This window comes from Salvelinus sp. IW2-2015, linkage group LG36 (genome assembly GCF_002910315.2).
Source record: "Salvelinus sp. IW2-2015 linkage group LG36, ASM291031v2, whole genome shotgun sequence".
NCBI classification, from domain to species: Eukaryota; Metazoa; Chordata; class Actinopteri; order Salmoniformes; family Salmonidae; genus Salvelinus; species Salvelinus sp. IW2-2015.
In genome coordinates, this window is record NC_036875.1 from 35,817,990 (window position 1) to 35,840,556 (window position 22,567).

Sequence of the window (22,567 nt, forward strand, 5' to 3'; positions counted from 1 at the left end):
ACACACACACACACAACCCTGTGTTATAGGATCACCACACAGACACACACACACAACCCTGTGTTATAGGATCACCACACAGACACACACACACACAACCCTGTGTTATAGGATCACCACACAGACATAACATGAACACTAATCCCCTGTATCGAAAACAGATATTAATATTCACACTACTTATAGATGCAAATAATTCCATTCCCCAACATCAAGTGTGTAATCCACTACTGTAGCTAAACCTCTTAGCATCTGTACCATGATGCAACAAAACAGATGTAGCCAAAATGAAATGTACTTAGCCTACAGACATCAAATATGTTAAATATAATGAAGCACATGACCACATGAACTATACACTGATCTAATTTACTGTACATCTAATCTACTATAGGAAGAGGACAACTGTTGAGTGGAGGGATACTTACTTGCCACTGAGGAGGTCTTGCTTTAGTTGTAATACAAATAGATATCTGAAGGAACAAAAAGGTCAAAAGTTCAGATAACTGACCAATCAATCCAATGTTCATCAACATAAATGTTCTAAAAACAACTGGTTGAMTGAATACTAATAACACGACGACGACAAGCTGACCTGGTCAACTCCTCATGCAGGTTGTTGGGTTCTGAGGAGTAGAACTTAACCCTCATGTGAAGGCAGTATGGAGGTCCGACTGCACAGAGAAATAGGGGAAGGAAGAAAGAGATAAAAGGAAAATAACTCGAGGTGTGAAAGTTGGAATGCCAGTAATGAAATCAATCCATTTCTGGCTGTTACATGAAAGCACCAGTTTATCCATCTGTTATCAGTTTATCCATTCTACATCTCTACAGCTCTAGGTCTCCATTGGTACAGAAGGAGACAGTAGAAGAAAATATAGGTTGTGCATCTCCAGTGACTGTTAGGTAAAGAAGAGATACTTACTTTTGACTTGTTTTTTAATGCTTTTTGTAATGTCAAGCCAATGCTGCGAAAGATGAAAAAGACTTCTGTGAGGCATGAATAATGTAAGAAGTAGAGGCTGGGGTTTAGGAGAGAGAGTGCGTGTGTGTGAGAGAGAGAGAGCGGTTCCCTCATCGCGCTGATGAGGGAACCGAAGGTCTCTGCCACAGCCCTCTTTCACATTCCTCTCTCTCCCTCTCTCTCTCTCCTCTCCTCTCCTCTCCCTCCATGCCCTTCACACCATATCAGCATGCCCAAGCTGCTGGATCTCTGACTGAGGCACTTCAAAATAATTTTCTTTCTGAAAAGAACTAGACTTGAACTTCCCATAAAACCCTACATTAGAAAACCAAAAGTACGTAAACTGAACGATGTTATTCAAATCACTATTCCAGAGAAGAGCAATTCCAGTTGAGAGTGGATAAATCTAACCAAAACAAACCCCTTCCAAATTTCTAGTCAGAACAAGGGTGGGATGTAATTGGTTGTCTGTTCTTACTGGTACTTGTGCAGAGTCCATGAAGCGTAGTCCGAAGTAGTCCTTCTCTACGATGTCCAGATGGTACATGATCTGGTCAAACAYCTCCTCACCATTGGCTTTTTTCTGACAGGACAGAGAGAGGTCCGAGGTCACATCACACAGTCATTAGTCTGGAAGCAATGTCATCAACCTAATCAATCATTCATTCAACAGACTAGGTCAAGACTTTTCACTGGGTTCTCTTTAGTATCTTGATAATTGTTTAATAATTCAATTATTTGTAAACTGTTGCTAAATGGTATTCATTATGGTCAACAATACAAATGGAATGAGCTATTGTAGTGAAGTTTCACTGAGGCACCACTGGTGGAAAAGAGAAAACATGGATCTGTTTTAGGTGTTTGGTACTCTTCCCTGATATTCCATTCCCCAGACCTGGTGTTGATTTCATTGCCTCTGACTAAAAAAACACCAGAAAGAGAGACAAGCACTAAGTAGAACACATCATTATTTTTCTGGCTTCACCCATTTTAAAAACCGGGCACATTGCCATGCTCAGAATCAGACAGAGAGCTAGCCAGTGCTACTCCTGTTTGTAGCCTGCTGCGGTACTAGGCAGTTCACTACACGGCGGAGCCAACTTTAAAACAGCTGGAAGGAAGGACAACCAAACGGGGGTTGCCATGAAACCTGTTCGAAGCCACCTGCACAGCAAGGGAGTGGCTGGCTCACGTGATCCCAGTCAGCCTCTACTCAACAGCATGACTACAAAGCGCCCGGCCTGGAGCTCTGTCCTGTAGAGAGACATCTCTCAGCTAATGACTGATCCACAGTCAGCCTCTACTCAACAGCCTGACTACAAAGCGCCCGGCCTGGAGCTCTGTCCTGTAGAGAGACATCTCTCAGTTAATGACTGATCCACAGTCAGCCTATTAAAACAAAACGCTCCCACTGACTCCCCCTGTCCTGCCTCACTGGACCAGAGTGGAGAGATACAGCAAAAACAAAACCCGCGGGTTGGGTCGGTCACGCAGCTGGGCCGCGGGTTGGGTCGGTCACGCCACTGGGCCGCGGGTTGGGTCGGTCACGCCATGGGCGCGGTTTGGGTCGGTCACGCCACTGGGCCGCGGGTTGGGTCGGTCACGCCACGGGCCGCGGGTTGGGTCGGTCACGCCACTGGGCCGCGGTTGGCGTCGGTCACGCCATGGGGTTGGGCGGTCACGCCACTGGGCCGCGGGTTGGGTCGGCTGCACGCCACTGGGGTGGGGTCGGTCACGCCACTGGGCCGCGGGTTGTCGGTCACGCCACTGGGGTTGGGTCGGTCACGCCACTGGGCCGGGCGTTGGGTCGGTCACGCCACAGGGCCGCGGTTGGTCGGTCAGCCCACAGGGCCGCGGGTTGGGTCGGTCACGCCACTGCGGCCGCGGGTTGGTGGTCGTCAGCCCACAGGGCCGCGTGTTGGGTCGGTCACGCCACAGGGCCGCGGCTTTGAGCTCATTGTGTTTCAAGGGTACTGAATGAACAAAGCTTATAGAAGGGGAGAAAACAGCCCTTGCAGTGGATGGGAGAGTTCGTCATCCTTTAGACGGTTTCTTTCGTGAACACAAGCAACTTATTACTCAGAGGAAGACACTCCCAAGTGCTCAAACAAGGGTAACTCACCACACTAAGACAGAGGTTAATCATAAAACGTTACCACATGCAGCAAAGCCTGCAACAGTATCGCTAAAACCTAACAAGCACATTACCGGTTGTGACACTGCTGTAGACATGGATAAAGCACACAGCCACACACAACACCCTGCAAGGGGAACAAACATTGACATTAGCAGTGAGGACACATGCCTGCCCTGCCCATCTCTAGTCCAGCAGCTATACAGGGGGTGTGGTCATGATGAGAGAGAGGGGTGTATGGTGCCATTGCACATTCTCAGTGTTAGCCCCAGCCTGCCGGATGCCACGCAGGCCCCATGAAGTTGGCATAGCTCACAAAGCAGCCCGCGGCCAGGGACACGGCCAAGGAGCCCCGCGGCCAGGGACAACGGCCACAAAGGAGCCCCGCGGCCAGGGACAACAGGGCACCAAAAGCAGCCCGCGGCCAGGGACAACGGGCACAAAGCAGCCCCGCGGCCAGGGACAACGGGCACAAAGGAGCCCGCGGCAGGACAACGGCACAAAGGAGCCCCGCGGCAGGACAACGGGCACAAAGGAGCCCGCGGCCAGGGACAACGGGCACAAAGCAGCCCCGCGGCCAGGGACAACGGGACAAAGCAGCCCGCGGCCAGGGACAAACGGGGCACAAAGCAGCCCCGCGGCCAGGGACAACGGCCACAAAGAGCCCGCGGCAGGGACATGGCAACAAAGGAGCCCCGCGGCCAGGGACAATGGCCACAAAGCAGCCCGCGGCCAGAAATGGCCACAAAGCAGCCCCGCGGCCAGGGACAATGGGCACAAAGCAGCCCGCGGCCAGGGACAATGGCACAAAGCAGCCCCGCGCCAGGGACAATGGGCACAAAGCAGCCCCGCGGCCAGGGACAATGGGCACAAAGGAGCCCCGCGGCCAGGGACAATGGCCACAAAGGCCCCGCGCCAGGGACAATGGCCACAAAGGAGCCCCGCGCCAGGGACAATGGCCACAAAGGAGCCCCGCGGCCAGGGACAATGGCCACAAAGGAGCCCCGCGGCCAGGGACAATGGCCACAAAGCAGCCCCGCGGCCAGGGACAATGGCCACAAAAGGAGCCCCCGCGGCCAGGACAATGGCCACAAAGGAGCCCCGCGGCCAGGGACAATGGCCACAAAGCAGCCCCGCGGCCAGGGACAAGGCCACAAAGGAGGCCCCGCAGCCAGGACAATGGCACAAAGGAGCCCCGCGGCCAGGGACAACGGGCACAAAGGAGCCCCGCGGCCAGGGACAACGGGCACAAAGGAGCCCCGCAGCCAGGGACAACGGGCACAAAGGAGCCCCGCAGCCAGGGACAACGGGCACAAAGGAGCCATTGTACGCTCCAGTGAACCCCGGGCCTCGCTGCCACACTGTTCACCAGAGGTTTCCAGCCTGCCCGGCCAACTATCTGCCTGGAGACACAGTTACATTTATAAGGCTGCTCGCTGCATGCACATCAGAGAGCCACTGGGGCAGGACTGAGGGAGGGGACAAGAAATATGTCAGCCTTCCTCCAAACATAGTCTTAAAGCTCCCTCCTTCAGACTGGAGTCCAGTAGCTGTAGGTGTCCGAGGAGAGGTGAATCATCAGGTTCTCCACTGTGCTGCCTGCCTCAAGAGGGATGTCTGCAATTACAGACGTGTAACTCTAGGAAAGCCTTTGGGTGGGCATACCCAAGCCTTCAACCATCTTGGTAAAGGAAATAAATATGCTACGCCACACAGTTTCTTTAAGAGTTATTCTGGACTATTGACTGACTAGCACTAAAACCTAACTCATTGTTAAATCAGAACGCATTAGGCCTAATTAGGTTTACAACTTCAGTTTCTACTGACCAAGTGAGCTCAAGTCCCCCATGGTATCCTTACAGTGAAAAGGACTGGACAGTGAATATGCAAAGGCTTTTCTAAAATAAAGTCGAATCATTCATGTTTTACAAATACCAACCCATCATTTAGTAACCAGCCCTATTGGTCAACATGTTTATTCACTCTGTTTAATCCCACTATTCCAGCTAGTCCCAAATGTGGCTGCTGTAGCAGCATGCTAGTCAGACATCACACAGAATATGTAAACAAAGGGACAGCCCATTAGACCCAAAGCTGTCTCAGAACCCTAACATCAGGCCTTGATGATTAGAATCATTCAGTTATTGCCTGGGGAGCCCATCGACAGCCTAAACAGAACATTACACTAACCAAAGGGAAGAAGAACACACAACTAAAAAAAACAGCAGTTCTGCGTTGCTGTGTAACACTTAAAGATGGAATTTGCAGTAGGTGGAAACAGCGCCACGGCCACACCACCATTGTTGTTGTTGTTGCCGAGCTGACGTCGAGCAGCATGGTTAAGAAATACCAGTACACATTGTGCTCTTATATTGTGCGTGCAATGATGTCGGAAGGGAAAAACAGTGTTCCGTTGTGTACAGTAACTTATTTGTTGTTGAATATCTCAGACGGACGTCATCAGGACTCTTAACGGTAACGGTAGAGATACACAGCGAACACTTCTCAATGTTCCTAAATGAAACCTTCCCATGAAAATGAAGAAGCTATTAGAAAACTACCCACCGTTTCTCATGTCTGTAATTAAAGACTCATTCTGTCCTGCACAGCAGCATGAGAGACAGTACTGATGTGACTGAACAAAGATGTTTCCATCCAAGTTGAGAAACCAGGGGTGTATTCATTATGTCTCGCAACGAAAACCGTTTAAGAACCAAACAGAGCAGACGGAATGAAATGGAGAAGGACCTACCTGAATTTGTCCAATAGAAACTCTTGTTTTKATTTCAAAACCTTTTCCGTTTGTAGTAAACTTTGTTGCAAAACAATTTGCAACAGACAAAACGTTTTGCAACATAATCGGCGTAATGAATACACCCCTGAACTCCAAAAACTCTTCAGACAAACAGTGCACTATTCCATGTTGTAATAAGTCTCCACCAGCAATGCAGTCAGAGGCATTGCAAAACAGAATTAACAAATGGAGAAGCACTGTATAATTAAGCAATAAGGCACGAGGGGGTGTGGTATACATGTCCAATGTACCATGGCTAAGGACTGTTCTTAGCTGGACACAATGCGGAGTGCCTGGATATTATTTATTATTATTWTTWWTTTTTTTTACCGTTATTTTACCAGGTAAGTTGACTGAGAACACGTTCTCATTTGCAGCAACGACCTGGGGAATAGTTACAGGGGAGAGGAGGGGGATGAATGAGCCAATTGTAAACTGGGGATTATTAGGTGACCGTGATGGTTGAGGGCCAGATTGGGAATTTAGCCAGGACACCGGGGTTAACACCCCTACTCTTACGATAAGTGCCATGGGATCTTTAATGACCTCAGAGAGTCAGGNTGACCTCAGAGAGTCAGGACACCCGTTTAACGTCCCATCCGAAAGACGGCACCCTACACAGAGCAGTGTCCCCAATCACTGCCCTGGGGCATTGGGATCTTTGTTTAGACCAGAGGAAAGAGTGCCTCCTACTGGCCCTCCAACACCACTTCCAGCAGCACCTGGTCTCCCATCCAGGGACTGACCAGGACCAACCCTGCTTAGCTTCAGAAGCAAGCCAGCAGTGGTATGCAGGGTAGTCGTTAGCCGTGGTATATTGCCCATATACCACAAACCCCTGAGGTGTCTTAATGCTATTATAAACATAATTAGAACAGTAAAAAAAAAAAAAAAATCTGGTCATAACTGTGGTATAAGGTCTGTTATAAACTGGGTGATTCGAATGCTGTTCTAATTACATCGGTAACCAGTGTATAATAGCAATAAGGTACCTTGGGTGTTTGTGGTACATGGCCAATACACTATACCACGGCGTGGTGCGTGGTGCATAATAACAGCCCTTAGCCGTGGTATATTGGCCATATACCCTACCCCCTTGTGCCTTATTGCTTAAATATACCACATCTGTCAGCCAATCAGCATTCAGGGCTCGAACCACCAGGTTTATAAATAGACCTATAGCATTACAGTGGAATACCAGAGTGGAATCAAAAGATCAGGTATTCAACTGGTTTGATAGCTGGAATGCCTTAGAAATTGTAACCCAGAGAAATAAAAGAGGACATTGAGGGACAAGAGCAAGTCTTCCCACTGGAGAAGAGTATCTCCGTTCTAGAGGTCGAACGATTATGATTTTTCAACGCCGATACCGATTATTGGAGGACCAAAAAAAGACGATACCGATTAAAATCGGCCATTTCTTTAATCATATATTTATTTATAATAATGACAATTACAACAATAGTGAATGAACACTTATTTTAACTTAATATAATAAATACATCAATCAAATCAATTTACCCTCAAATAAATAATGAAACATGTTCAATTTGGTTTAAATAATGCAAAAACAAAGTGCTGGAGAAGAAAGTAAAAGTGCAATATGTGCCATGTAAAAAAGCTAACATTTAAGTTCCTTGCTCAGAACATATGAAAGCTGGTGGTTCCTTTTAACATGAGTCTTCAATATTCCCAGTTAAGAAGTTTTAGGTTGAAGTTATTATAGGACTATTTCTCTCTCTACGATTTGTATTTCATATACCTTTGACTATTGGATGTTCTTATAGGCACTTTAGTATTGCCAGTTAAGTCATAAACAGRGCAATGCTTGAAGCATTGCGAAGACCTGCTAGCAAACGCACAAAAGTGCTGTTTGAATGAATGCTTACGAGCCTGCTGCTGCCTACCACCGCTCAGTCAGACTGCTCTATCAAATCATAGACTTAATTATAACATAATAACACACAGAAATACAAGCCGTAGGTCATTAATATGGTKAAATCCGGAAACTATAATTTCGAAAATAAAACGTTTATTCTTATGGATGCCATCTAACAGGTGGCATCCATAAGTCTAAATATTCCTGTTACATTGCACAACCTTCAATGTTATGTCATAATTACGTAAAATTCTGGCAAATTAGTTCGCAACGAGCCAGGCAGCCCAAACTGTTGCATATACCCTGAGTCTGCGTGCAATGAACGCAAGAGAAGTGACACAATTTCCCTGGTTTAATATTGCCTGCTAACATGAATTTCTTTTAACTAAATATGCAGGTTTAAAAATATATACTGATTATAAGAAAGGCATTGATGTTTATGGTTAGGTACATTCGTGCAACGATTATGCTTTTTTCGCAAATGCGCTTTTGTTAAATCATCCCCCGTTTGGCGAAGTTGGCTATCTTTGTTAGGAAGAAATAGTCTTCACAGTTCGCAACGAGCCAGGKGGCCCAAACTGCTGCATTTACCCTGACTCTGTTGCACAGAACGCAAGAGAAGTGACAATTTCCCTAGTTAGAAGAAATTCATGTTAGCAGGCAATATTAACTAAATATGCAGGTTTAAAAATATATACTTGTGTATTGATTTTAAGAAAGGCGTTGATGTTTATGGTTAGGTACACATTTGTGCAACGACAGTGCTTTTTTCGCGAATGCGCTTGTTAAATCACCCGTTTGGCGAAGTAGGCTATGATTCAATGATAAATTAACAGACACCACATCGATTATATGCAATGCAGGACAAGCTAGATAAACTAGTAATATCATCAACCATGTGTAGTTAACTAGTGATTATGTTAAGATTGATTGTTTTTTTATAAGATACGTTTAATGCTAGCTAGCACCTTACCTTGGCTCCTTGCTGCACTCGCATAARAGGTAGTCAGCCTGCCACGCAGTCTCCTCGTGGAGTGCAATGTAATCGACCATAATCGGTGTCCAAAAATGCCGATTACCGATTGTTATGAAAACTTGAAATCGGCCATTCCGATTAATCGGTCGACCTCTACTCCATTCACTTGGCTCCTGGGTGTGGGTAGTTCATAGGGTTGGGCAATATGGCTTAAAAATGTAAATACATTTTTTCCCAACTTCCATTCACGAGATAGACGCAGAGCTGAGTGCCTAGATACAGCAATTAGCCGTGGTATATTGGCCACAAACATATACCACGAGGTGCCTTATTGCTATTAAAAACTGGTTACCAATGTAATTAGAGCAGTACAAATAAAATGTTTTTGGCTGTCAGCCAATCAGCATTCAGGGCTCGAACCACCCAGTTTTCWKWCACTCACAAACGTACCAGTCAAACGTTTGCACACCTACTCATTCCAGGGTTTTTCTTTATTTTTATTATTTTCTACATTGTAGAATAATAGTGAAGACATCAAAACTATGAAATAACACATATGAAATCATGTAGTAACCAAAGAAAGTTTTAAATCAAAATATATTTTAGATTTTAGATTCTTCTAAGTAGCCACCCTTTGATGACAGCTTTGCACACTCTTGGCATTCTCTCAACCAGCTTCATGAGGTAGTAACCTAGAATGCATTTCAATTAACAGGTGTGCCTTGTTAAAAGTTAATTTGTGGAATGTTTTCCTTCTTAATAGGTTTGAGCCAATCAGTTGTGTTGTGACAAGGTAAGGGTGGTACACAGAAGAGAGCCCTATTTGGTAAAAGACCAAGTCCATATTATGGCAAGAACAGCTCAAATAAGCAAAGAGAAACGACGGTCCATCATTACTTTAAAACATGAAGGCAGCATTGGGAATTTTGGATGAAAGCGTGCCAAAATTAAACTGCCTGCTACTCAGCCATAAAAGCTAGAATATGCATATTATTAGTAGATTTGGATAAACTGTTTGAATGATGTCTGTGAGTATAACAGAACTCATATGGCAGGCAAGAACCTGAGAAAAACTCCAACCAGGAAGTGTGAAATCTGAGGTTTGTAGTTTTTCAACTCTTGGCCTATCGAATACACAGTGTCTATGGGGTCAAATTGCACTTCCTAAGGCTTCCACTAGATGTCAACAGTCTTTAGAACCTTGTTTTATGCTTCTACTGTGAAGTGGGGGCGAATGAGAGGGGAATGAGTCAGAGGACTGTCAGAGAGCCACGAGCTCAGTCTTGCGCGTTCACGAGAGAGCGAGATCTGTTCCATTGCAATTCTACAGACAAAGGAATTCTCCGGTTGGAACATTATAGAAGATTTATGTTAAAAACATCCTAAAGATTGATTCTGTACATCGTTTGACATGTTTCTACAGACTGTAATATAACTTTTTGGACTTTTCACCAATACTTTCCACTGGACTTGCACGCGCGTCGTGAGTTTGGATTGTGTACTGAGCGCGCGAACAACAAGGAGGTATTTGGACATAAATGATGGACATTATCGAACAAAACAAACATTTATTGTTGAACTGGGATTCCTGGGAGTGCATTCTGATGAAGATCATCAAAGGTAAGTGAATATTTATAATGCTAATTCAGACTTCTGTTGACTCCAACATGGGGGATATCTGTTTGGCTTGATTTGTCACCTGAGCGCCGTACTCAGATTATTGCATGGTATGCTTTTTCCGTAAAGTTTTTTATTTATTTTATTTGACACAGCGGTTGCATTAAGGAGAAGTGGATCTAAAATTCCATGCATAACAGTTGTATCTTTTATCAATGTTTATTATGAGTATATCTGTAAATTGATGTGGCTCTCTGCAAAATCACCGGATGTTTTGGAACTACTGAACATAATGCGCCAATGTACACTCAGATTTTTGGATATAAATATGAACTTTACCGAACAAAACATACATGTATTGTTGTAACAGTTTAACTTTACGTCCGTCCCCTCGCCCCGACCCGGGCGCGAATCAGGGACCCTCTGCACACATCAACAACAGTTACCCACGAAGCATCGTTACCCATCGCTGCACAAAGGCCGCGGCTCTTGCAGAGCAAGGGTAACCACTACTTCAAGGTCTCAAAGCGAGTGACGTAACCGATTGAAACGCTATTAGCGCGCACCACCGCTAACTAGCCAGCCATTTCACATCCGTTACATTGTGTAACATGAAGTCCTATGAGTGTCATCTGATGAAGATCAAAAGGTTAGTGATTAATTTTATCTATATTTCTGCTTTTTGTGACTCCTCTCTTTGGCTGGAAAAATGGCTGTGTTTTTCTGTGACTTGGCTCTGACCTAACATAATCGTTTGGTTTGCTTTCGTCGTAAAGCCTTTTTGAAAATCGGACACTGTGGCTGGATTTACAACAAGTGTATCTTTAAAATGGTGTAAAATACATGTATGTTTGAGGAATTTTAATTATGGGATTTCTGTTGTTTTGAGTTTGGCGCCCTGCAGTTTCACTGGCTGTTGATGAGGTGGGACACTACCGTCCCACAAACCCTAGTGAGGTTAAGGCATGAAGGTCAGTCAACCCAAAAKATTTCTTCAAGTGCAGTCGCAAAAACCATCAAGCACTATGATGAAACTGGCTCTCATGAGGACCACCACAGGAAAGGAAGACCCAGAGTTACCTCTGTTGCAGAGGATAAGTTCATTAAAAGTTACCAGCCTCAGAAATTGCAGCCCAACTAAATGCTTCAGAGTTCAAATAACAGACACATCTCAACATCAACTGTTCAGAGGAGACTGTGTGATGCAGGCCTTCATGGTCGAATTGCTGCAAAGAAACCACTACTAAAAGACACCAATAACAAGAAGAGACTTGCTTGGGCCAAGAAACATGACCAATGGACATTTGACTAAGGCTGTAATGTAAAGAATGTGAATATAAGCCCCACTTAGAAAATAATTTTATTATCAAAATAGTTTAACCTGCTTTTTTGCAATAATCACTTATCTGGTTTTCAAGGTAGTCTATGAAAATGCCCTTTCTGTTAAAAATTTAACCATACCCAGGCATATAACGCACATTCACTAATAATGACCAACTTCCTGTAGCAGGCATTATAGAAAATGAACACAGGTCTCAAACAATGTCTCAAGCACAAGCCCACATTCTAGTGAGTAGCCATCTAATCTGTATATTTCAAGTTAGGTCAACTTGGATCTATATTCTAGAAAACAAGGCAGAACAGTTTAATTYTGAACACACCCTTCTGTCCGTCTCTAGCTGTTTGAACATCATGCTAGCCTGTCCACTTTGTTCAGATTMTTGAAATCAAGCGGCTRACCTTATTTCTCAGAATGAGAACGAGTTGCCAATTCCTTATATAAAAATMGTGTTTTAAGCTTATTGCACATTTATAAAAACACAGACTAGACAGCTAGTATAAGTCTTTGGCTAAAACGCTGCTGGCGTACATGGTGAAGTGAGAGGTTTCACTCTCCGCAAAATCTGTCCAAAATAAGCCCAATGCGTTTCTATAGGCTTATTTTTTACCTAAGCTTATCGCCTGCATTCCACCTTTGGGACAGCAACTCCCATTGTCAGGGTGGAGACATGAGCATCTTGTCATTATATTCAGATCTCTGGTGCAAATGGGGAGGTTCACAGCACAGGAGCGAAGGAGACCAAAGTCCAAAAAGACAACATGAGACAAACACTCATAAAAATGTAAATAACAAAAATACTTGCAATACAGGCATATGGAATATGCCGCAAAAACATACATACAAATGAATTTGATATATCGCTCAGACCTAGTGGATCATGTGACCAGGTGTGCTGTAGAGGGATCATGGAATGAATTACCAGTGATCAACAGCATTCACAACAACACACAGTCCTATACATATACACACACTGGCATGCAGGTCTCATGCCAAGACCGGAGAGGAACTCTCTCAGTAACAGCACACTGAGACGAGGGCAACAAGCTAGTAGCTACCATATTCTCCACCTCACCCTGAGAACAGGCACACAACATGAGCAGGATCTCAGAGCAATGGAAGGAGCTGGTCACTAAGTACTATACAGCAGAGCCTTATGCATGGGAATGGACTCAAACCAGCACCAATGGCACACAGAGAGCATCAGCCTCAGGGTACCTGGCATGACCAAAAACATGAGTCTACTCTGCTGCTCTGTCCTCCTTCCATTTCAAATACCTTTTGAAAGCCCTGTACCAATTATTCACTCTTTTACTTTCTCACGGGGTGTGCCTTGACATCGGTTAAAACTCAAACAACAGGTTAGAGATTCAGAATCTTTGTGTTGTGTGTAAAGTCTCACCGGCAGGTCCACACTGACATCTGTGCCGTCCAGCATTGACACACAGCAGGTGATGACAGACTTGGAGTCCCCGGCAGCAGGGATGTGTGTAGTGGCCCGCTGGGCCTCTCTCAACCGGGCCTTGTCAGCATGCTTACGGATGGACTGCCGGCCCAGCGTCCGGCGGAGGAAACTCAGCATGGTYGGGACTGGTGAACACTACCTGCACATGCGAGAGGAAGGATTAAATAATACAATCGGTTGAGTTCCTCAATCAGATCGTGATGTTAAAGATGGACTAAAGCTTTGTTTGAACTTTTCCCGTTGAAAAGCGATATCACAAGTATACAGTTGAAGTCAGAGGTTTACATACACTTACATTGGAGTCATTAAAAGTACATTTTTCAACCACTCCACACATTCCTTGTTAACAAACTATAGTTTGGCAAGTCGGTTATGACATCTACTTTTGCAATGACAAGTAAGTTTTTCAACAATTGTTTACATACAGATTATTTCACTATATCAAAATTCAAGTGGGTCAGAAGTTTACATACACTAAGTTGACTGTGCCTTTAAACAGCTTGGAAAATTCCAGAAAACGATGTCAGGCTAATTGACATAATTTGAGTCAATTGGAGGTGTACCTGTGGATGTATTTCAAGGCCTAACTTCACACTCAGTGCCTCTGCTTGACAACATGGGAAAATCAAAAGAAATCAGCCAAGACCTCAGAAAAAAAATTGTAGACCTCCACAAGTCTGGTTCATCCTTGGGAGAAATTTCCAAACGCCTGAAGGTACCACATTCATCTGTACAAACAATAGTACGCAAGTATAAACACCATTGGACCATGGAGCCGGCATACCGCTCAGGAAGGAGACGCATTCTGTCTCCTAGAGATGAACGTACTTTTGTGCGAAAAGTGCAAATCAATCCCAGAAAAGCAAAAAAAATGATGTGGATATATTGAAGCAACATCAGTCAGGAAGTTAAAGCTTGGTTGCAAATGGGTCTTCCAAATGGACAATGACACCAAGCATACTTCCAAAGTTGTGGCAAAATGGCTTAAGGACAACAAAGGCAAGGTATTGGAGTGGCCATCACAAAGCCCTGACCTCAATCCTATAGAAAATTTGTGGGCAGAACTGAAAAAGTGTGTGCGAGCAAGGAGGRCTACAAACCTGARTCAGTTACACCAGCTCTGTCAGGAGGAATGGGCCAKAATTCACCCAACTTATTGTGGGAAGCTTGTGGACGGCTATGCGAAACTTTTGTCCCAAGTTAAACAAAGGCAATAGTACGAAATACTAATTGAGTGTAGGTAAACTTCTGACCCACTGGGAATGTGATGAAAGAAATTAAAGCTGTAATAAATAATTCTCTCTGCTATTATTGACATTTCACATTCTTAAAATAAAGTGGTGATCCTAACTGACCTAAAACAGAGAATTTTTACAAGGATTAAATGTCAGGAATTYTGAAAAACTGAGTTTAAATGTATATGTAAACTTCCCGACTTCAACTGTACACACACTAAAGTACAAAATAGCTATTTTTTGTTCAATCTGTTAAATACTSTACTGTGACAGAAGCCACATCAGTATACGTCTAAGGAGGAACACATCAAAATATAGTATGCAATTCAAAATTGTGTGACTCACAGCAACTAAGTTCTCTTCTCGGCCTATTACTTTTGTACAATGTTATGTAGACTCCCCACAAATAGTTGTTGTTGCTCCAAATGGCTTGGCAATGAAGAAACACTTGTTGTGTTAACACTAACTTAGCTACTGTTAGCAATATGCAGGTTATTCGCCATTACATAACTACATCCATTGAGGCTGAAAAGGTGACAATTTTACATAAATGTTATGGACTAACGTTACCTATTATTAGTTAGCTAGTAGTATTATTAGTTAGCTATTATTAGTTAGCTATCTAGCTCACTACAGTAACTTAGCTAACTAGAAAGCTTTGCCCCAATAAATACCGTATAACGTTACTAGCCTAGCTTTGGGACAAAACATCGRGAGTCTGTCCCAAAGACTAACCCATCATGAACGAGAGCAACAGGTTTAACAAGCTAACAGGTTACCGTTACCTATTGTGAGGATGCTGAAGCAACAGATGAAAGAAGTCCGACATTCACACTTGCTGATGTCGCCGATGGCCACTTGTAGATCCCAAAAGTCCTATACTATAGCAACACTCACAAAATACTTGCCGATATCTAAAATAWGAACCAATCCACTTGCCTGTTCCACCTTCACAAAATAAAACTAATACGTGTCCATGGTTGACAGGTAGTCTTACTAGCGTTACAACAATTCCTACTCGACACTCAAAAGGGACAATTTTCACAAGTCCCAAGAAAAGTGGGAGGCAAAGCAAAAATTCCCCWCAGGAAATGACGTCGAAATAAATCCCTAACAAAACTTTGATTTACATTTAAAGGGGCACTTGGGTGTTTCTATAATCGTGAAAATGAAATAGTAAAACAAATACGTCCTCCCAACTTCACATTATCATATGGTGTTGTTTCAGATTATGCCCATTTTATCATGCATGAAATAAAATTGTATTGGTCGCATACACATATTTACGTTAGTAGACCTTATTGCAGGTGTAGGAAAAGGCTTGTCTTCCTAGTTCTAACAGTGCAGTAATATAACAATAGACAATAAAGACGAATCTAAAAAAATCAAAAGAACAGAATTAAGAAAAATTACGTCGTCGGAGACCAAAGTATAATATATACATATACACGGCATTCGGAAAGTATTCAGACCCCTTGACTTTCCACATTGTTACATTACAGCCCTATTCTAAACTTTTCCTCATCGATCAACACACAATAGCCCATAATGACCAAGTTTCTCCCATTCTTCTCTGCAGATCCTCTCAAGCTTTGTTAGGTTGGACTGGGAGCGTTGCTGCACAGCTATTTTTAGGTTTTCAGGTCTCTCCAGAGATGTTTGATCGGGTTCAAGTCCAGGCTCTCCCTGGGCCACTGAAGGACATTCAGAGACATGTCCCGAAGTCACTCCTGCATTGTCTTGGCTGTGTGCTTAGGGTTGTTGTCCTGTTGGATGGTGAACCGTCGCCCCAGTCTGAGGTCCTGAGCACTCTGGAGCAGGTTTTCATCAAGGATCTCTGTACTTTGCTCCGTTCTTCTTTCCATCAAACCTGACTAGTCTCCCAGACCCTGCTGCTGAAAAGAATCCCCACAGCATGATGCTGCCACCACCGTGCTTCACCGTAGYAATGGTGCCAGGTTTCCTGCAGACATGACACTTGGCATTCAGGCCAAAGAGTTCAATCTTGTTTCCCATGTTTTGAGAGTCCTTTAGGTGCCTTTTGGCAAACTCCAAGCYGGCTTTCATGTGCCTTTTACTGAGGAGTGGCTTCCGTCTGGCCACTACCATAAAGGCCTGATTGGTGGAGTGCTGCAGAGATGATTGCCCTTCTGGAAGGTTCTCCCATCTCCACAGAGGAACTCTGGAGCTCTGTCAGAGTGACCATCGGGTTCTTGGTCACCTCCCACGGCTCAGTTTGGCCGTGTGGCCAGCTCTAGGAAGAGTCTTGGTGGTTCCAAACTTCTTCCATTTAAGAATGATGGAGGCCACTGTGTTCTTTGGGACCTTCAGTGCTGCAGAAATGTTTTGCTACCCTTCCCCAAATCTGTGCCTCGACACAATCTTGTCTCGGTGTTCAACGGGCAATTCATTTGACCACATGGCTTGGTTTTTGCTCTTACATGCACTGTCAACTGAGGGACCTTATATAGACAGGTTATTCACACACTAGAATACAGTACATACATATGAAGTGGGTGAAACAGTATGTAGACATGATTAACGTTGACCAGTGTTCCATGTCTATGTACATAGGCAGCAGCCTCTAAGGTGAAGGGTTGAGTAACCAGGTGGTAAGCGCATCGTGACAGTGACTAAAATTCAGGGCAGGGTACTGGGCGGAGGTTAGCTCGTCGTGACTATTTAAAAGTCTGATGGCCTTGAGATTGAAAAACAGCTTCTGTCTCGGTCCCAGCTTTGATGCAACTGTACTGACCTCACCTTCTGGATGGTAGCGAGGTGAACAGGCCGTGGCTCGGGTGGTTGATCTCCTTGATCTTTTTGGCCTTCRTGTGACAGCGGCTGCTGTAGATGTCCTGGAGGACAGGCAGTGTGCTCCCGGTGATGCGTTGGGAAGACCGCAGACTGCACCACCCTCTGGAGAGCCCTGCGGTTGCAGGCGGTGCAGTTGTTGTACCAGGTGGTGATACAGCCCAACAGGATGCTCTCAATGGTGCATCTATAAACGTTTGTGAGGGTCTAAGGGGCCAAGCCAAATTTCTTCAGCCTCCTGAGGTTGAAGAGGKCCTGTTGRYCCTTCTTCACCACACTGTCTGTGTGAGTGGACCATTTCAGATTGTCAGTGATGTGTATGCCAAGGAACTTGAAGCTTTTCACCTTCTCCAATGCGGCCCCCGTCGAATACTGGGCATACCGGTAGATAATTTCATATAGGAAGTCAGTGCATTCAGTAACAGATTATTCCTCAATCTCAATGTTTTTAAACTGCATCATGRCAGTGTAAAACTWTTTTTTTCTTTTTTCAAAAAGACCAAATATCTACTGTATGATTCCTCTCCATTTAGCAACAGCGCCACTTACTGACCATGTTGATGGCCWATTTATTGCCTTACCCCTCTTATCCCATCTCATTTGCACATGCRGTATATAGATTTTTCTACTGTATTATTGATTGTATGTTTGTTTATTCCATGTGTAACTCTGTATTGCTGTATGTGTCGAACTGATTTGCTTTATCTTGGCCAGGTCGCAGTTGCAAATGAGAACTTGTTCTCAACTAGCCTACCTGGTTAAATAAAGATMAAATAAAATAAAAATGGCTTCKGTGTGATCTTCATGAATGTGTCATCATATGCCCTGCCATGGATARCCAGACTGTACATGTGCACTCCATRCCAACATGCTCGATGCTTAACTTAAAAGCTGACTCAAAGCAAACAGTGAAATATATCTAATTCAGGCTATTGGAACGTYGGAGGTTGATCACCTACAAGTAGAAATGCTATTATTTTAGGCTTTTTACATTTATGCTACTATTTAAATAATCGATGCATCAGTCACACTTCTGAAATGTAGAATTTGGAATACAGTTATGTGTGTGAGTTAAGTAAACATAACATCAATCTACTATCAAAACATTGCATTGACCTCACCGTTGCAGTGTGGAAAAACAACGTCATTAATTAATGTACAGTTGCAGATCTCAATTTCTCTTTGATTTTTAAAACACAAGTTTGGCATTCTCTATATAAAAACATTTTAACTCACAAGTCATTTTCCCTTTTATTTTAAAGATGTTTTTATATATACACACAACATTGTATTTACATGGTCTAGTATATTTACACAACATTAACAAGTGGCACTGTGTAGTTTGCAGTTTTTGTTCCCTACAGGTGTCTTAAAATTCAATGATAAATAAAAATTCTACACCACTTTCTGTTTCTGACATACTCAGTAGCGAGCATGGCTACCCAGTCATCTGCAAAGTGCTGTCCATTCTTAAGAAGCAAGAACTGTGGTTTCAGTTTTACAAAAATACAACTCATCCACCCTCCAATACCTACCCCACTTCCCTTGACTCTTGCTTCCAAACAGAACCCCACAGTACCCCCAATACGCTATCACAACACACATCTCAATGCTGGACATCCATGATAATTAACATTTGATGATTCTGGAAACCCAAGTCTTGTATGTGGGACTCTGTAGTCTGGTCTTTTTGAGTGGGCTCCATGTATGATCAAACATTTCAGAAAATAAAAAAAAGAATCAAATGAGGGTTTTGTGGATTCCACACAACGGGCTGATGACCCACCATAGCGGCCCGTGAGAGCCAGGTTGAAAGGGAGAATTTACTGTACGGGCTTCTTACAGCATGGACACGTAGGTCACAACGTATTCATGTCCAATACACCTGCTATAGATGCATCACAGTCTCTTCAGCAGGTCAAGAAGATGGAACTATGGCAAATTAGTTTACAAGAAAGCAGGCTTCAACCCTGGTATCCAATATTGAGCTAGAAATGACGACCAGGTTAAGGTGAAATGGTAGGGGGTTCGCTGATGACTACACAGACACAGCATCATCAGAGGCAGGGCATAACACATACACACAACAGAAACTGCTAAAAATACACATGCGTGCTGCACTCTCTCACACTCGTACACATCCCCACACACATACAGGCATACAGCAGTTTGGTTGTGCAGAAGAGCGCATCAGAGAGGGTGGCACTACCTGCAGTGCCAAGATGCCAGCAGCCAGGTAACCAAACAAAGCAAGAAACAGACTCTTTCATGAGAAGGAGAGTAGCTCAAACTAAACATGCTGATAACTCCAATACAAGAYCTGATGATAATGTGAATACAGTTGAACCAGTGTGAAAAGGACACCTCGTGTTGTCAGATGTTTGAGTGAAACATGTCATAACTGTGTTGGGTACAAGTACAACAAATTCCCAGTAATCTGTACCTAAAACATTCTAAGTGATTATCATCTCCAATAAAAAAGAATGTYTTTTAAAAACTCTAACTACCATTTGAAATGTATCAAAAGGGGGGAGGTGTGTTTCTAGTCATTATTGGTTGAATGCTCTTGGTATTCTCTACATTCTTTAGAGACAGACACACAAACAAAGACAGAGAGGAACGGAACTTAAAGATCGTTTTAAGGTCGAGCCTCCCCTTAGTGGCTGTGGACTTTGTCAAATTGCTTAGAGTAGATCCTCCCCCTGTCTTGACACAGTAAACAGCTCTAAAAGTTGACCAACTGGACAGTTTAACATGTCAATCAATGCCAGTCAATGGCTCCTTGTTTGTTCTATGCAAAAACCAAGGCATAGCGCCACATCAGCCACAAGGTTAGTTAGGGGTAGACACAAAGTGCTCTGATGTGTGTAGTGTCTGAATTTGACAAAAGCTAAAATATATAATAAATTAAACCACTTTTTTCATTAAAAAGTCAAGAATGACAACTTTTACTACCTATGATTTCATTTGGGATGCCTGAAGCTAAGACTCACTCTAACATACACTTTGTTCAATGGACAGGGTTTGACAAACTAAAACACAATAAATATTATTTGAAAAAAATACGGTGTCTCTCGTTGGACCGGAGGGACATAGAAGAAAAGGCGGCAGATTCATTTGGAGGGGCTTATCGATCACTCTTAAAAACACTCCCTCTCTCACAGCCCCGCCCATTCATTGTACTTACGGCACTACTACAGCAATTTCACCATGTTTTAAATGTCTTTTTCTTTTTTACCTGAACACACAATACCCCTAATGGTACCTATTCAACATAACTGGATTCATTTGTCCATAACTTTCAGTTTTTTGATGGCGTAAAGTGCAACAGTGCTTTGTTCTCTCCTCGGCCCATGGCGGTAAGCATGGTAACCAGGGCTCCTCCTCCCTGGCACTGGGCTGACCCAGGTCAGGTCAAAGGGGTCAGGGTTCAGGGCAATCGCTGGTTGCGCTAGTCTCACTCGTCACACTGGTCACACTAGCACTAACGCTAACACTAACGCTAACATCCTCTTCCTCCTCTTCTTCCTCTCCTACTGCTTCTCCTCCATTTTCTTCTTCTTCTCGTTCTTCTTCTCTCTGGTAAAGGGTGGACTTCAGGGGTTTGACCAGGCCTTCCTCGTAGACCCTCAATATGGCTTCACACACAAACTTGTACTGGCTCTGAGGACACAGAAGAGAAAGAGAGAAAGAGAGAGGGGGAAGGAAGAGAATGTCAACAACATTAGAGCCAATGGCAAGGCATGAGCAAAGGAGCCAGGACAGCCAGTGATTGGGATACAGAGGCAGCCAGGCGTGAATAAACTTCCCTGAGGTGGGTAATGCAGTGGTGTGTGCCGCGAATGTGTCTGTGCGTATGTACATATGTGTTTATGTCAGTGTGTGTCTGTGTACGAGGAAAAGGGTGTGTTGTGTGGGTGGGTGTGTGTGTGTGTGTGTGAATGCATGTGCGCGCGCGCACGCATACTTAGTTCAGTGTGCATGACAGGAGAAAGGTAGCCCACTCTTTTCCCCTAGTGCCATTATCTTCCACCTATTTCTCCCGGACCCTGAGGGTGTCCTAGCCTCATTAGAGCTCAGCATATTCTAATGAAATTACCGCTGCAGCTGCAGCAGCATCTCTACCCCCGCTACCCTGGTTCTGAGCACAGGGCCAAATTGTACTCATGTGAAGTTCTTCAGAGACTGAGAAGAGAGTGTGCATCCCAAACGGCACCCTATTCCCTATATAGTGCACCACTTTTGACCAGGGTCAATAGCTGGGTCTGGTCAAAAGGAGTGCACTATATAGGGAATAGGGTGCCATTTGGGAAGTACCCAGAGACCCTGGGTATTGATGAGAAACAGCTCAGCCTAAAGTGAGAAAGTTAGACGCACAAATATCATACCCCCAAGACATGCTAACCTCTCATCATAACAATAACAAGGGAGTTAGCATTTTTTTTTGGGGGGGGGGATATGATATTTATGCCTCTAACTTTCTCACATCATTATTATTAGTATTATGATTGATGTAGACATTGCGTGCTACGAATATGGAACCAAATACTTCACTTTTTACTACTTTAATACCAGAGTATGTGAGTGGAGCTGGAGCAGAGCGAGGAGCTTGCCCAATTTGACTGAAGTGAATTTCCCAAAAGCTGGAGCGTCGGCCTTCTCGCCCYCTCCAGTAGCGCTCACTTAACAAGCTCAGGGCATGCCCGGCCCAGCATGCATATGTAGTCTACTTGTGTGCTGCTATTTTTTATATATTTTTTTATCTTTATTTAACMAGGCAAWTCAGTTAAGGACAAATTCTTATTTTCAATGACGGCCTAGGAACAGTGAGTTAACTGCCTTGTTCAGGGGCAGAACGACAGATTTTTACCTTGTCAGCTCGGGGATTCGATCTTGCAACCGTTCGGTTACTAGTCCAACGCTCTAACCACTAGGCTATCTGCCACCCCTATAGCCCCTTGCTTTAGATACTGTCATGGAGTATGTTAAATATTTTTAWAAAGGTGACTTACAAAGATGAGGAGGACCAAGAGCAAGAGAGGGAGTGCGGTGATGTAGTGTCCACAACTAAAGAATCATTGTGGAATCTGAAAAGACAGGTATCCTGAAAGCATGATGTGTACATGCTAACAGAAAGGAACGAGGAGGGCAGCTACCTAAGGATGTCATTGTAGCAAAGTATTTATAAACAAAAAATCTGATCTCTTAAAAGTTTCGTTCATTTTCGTTCTATTATATATACACAATAGGCCCTCATTGATTTTGGCTCAATAGGCATATAGACCCTTTCCTGTGTTTGCAAACATTGCCGCATGAGGGAAATGCATGCAAGTTGGTGGCAGAACACAGGGGC

General features: G+C 44.0%; 1 protein-coding gene and 1 pseudogene across 1 annotated transcript in view; both read right to left on the minus strand.

Moving 5' to 3' along the window:
• LOC111959509 (band 4.1-like protein 5) overlaps positions 1–15,475 on the minus strand; it is a 52,573-nt pseudogene extending 37,098 nt beyond the window's left edge.
• A 2,971-nt stretch (positions 15,476–18,446) lies between these two features.
• The window catches only part of LOC111959491 (tyrosine-protein phosphatase non-receptor type 4-like), a 102,911-nt gene continuing 98,790 nt past the window's right edge, over positions 18,447–22,567 (minus strand). Inside the window, exon 28 of the mRNA XM_023981103.2 lies at positions 18,447–20,877. Coding sequence (XP_023836871.1) covers positions 20,638–20,877 — 240 coding nt within the window. The 3' untranslated portion in view covers positions 18,447–20,637. The remainder of the gene's footprint in view (positions 20,878–22,567) is intronic.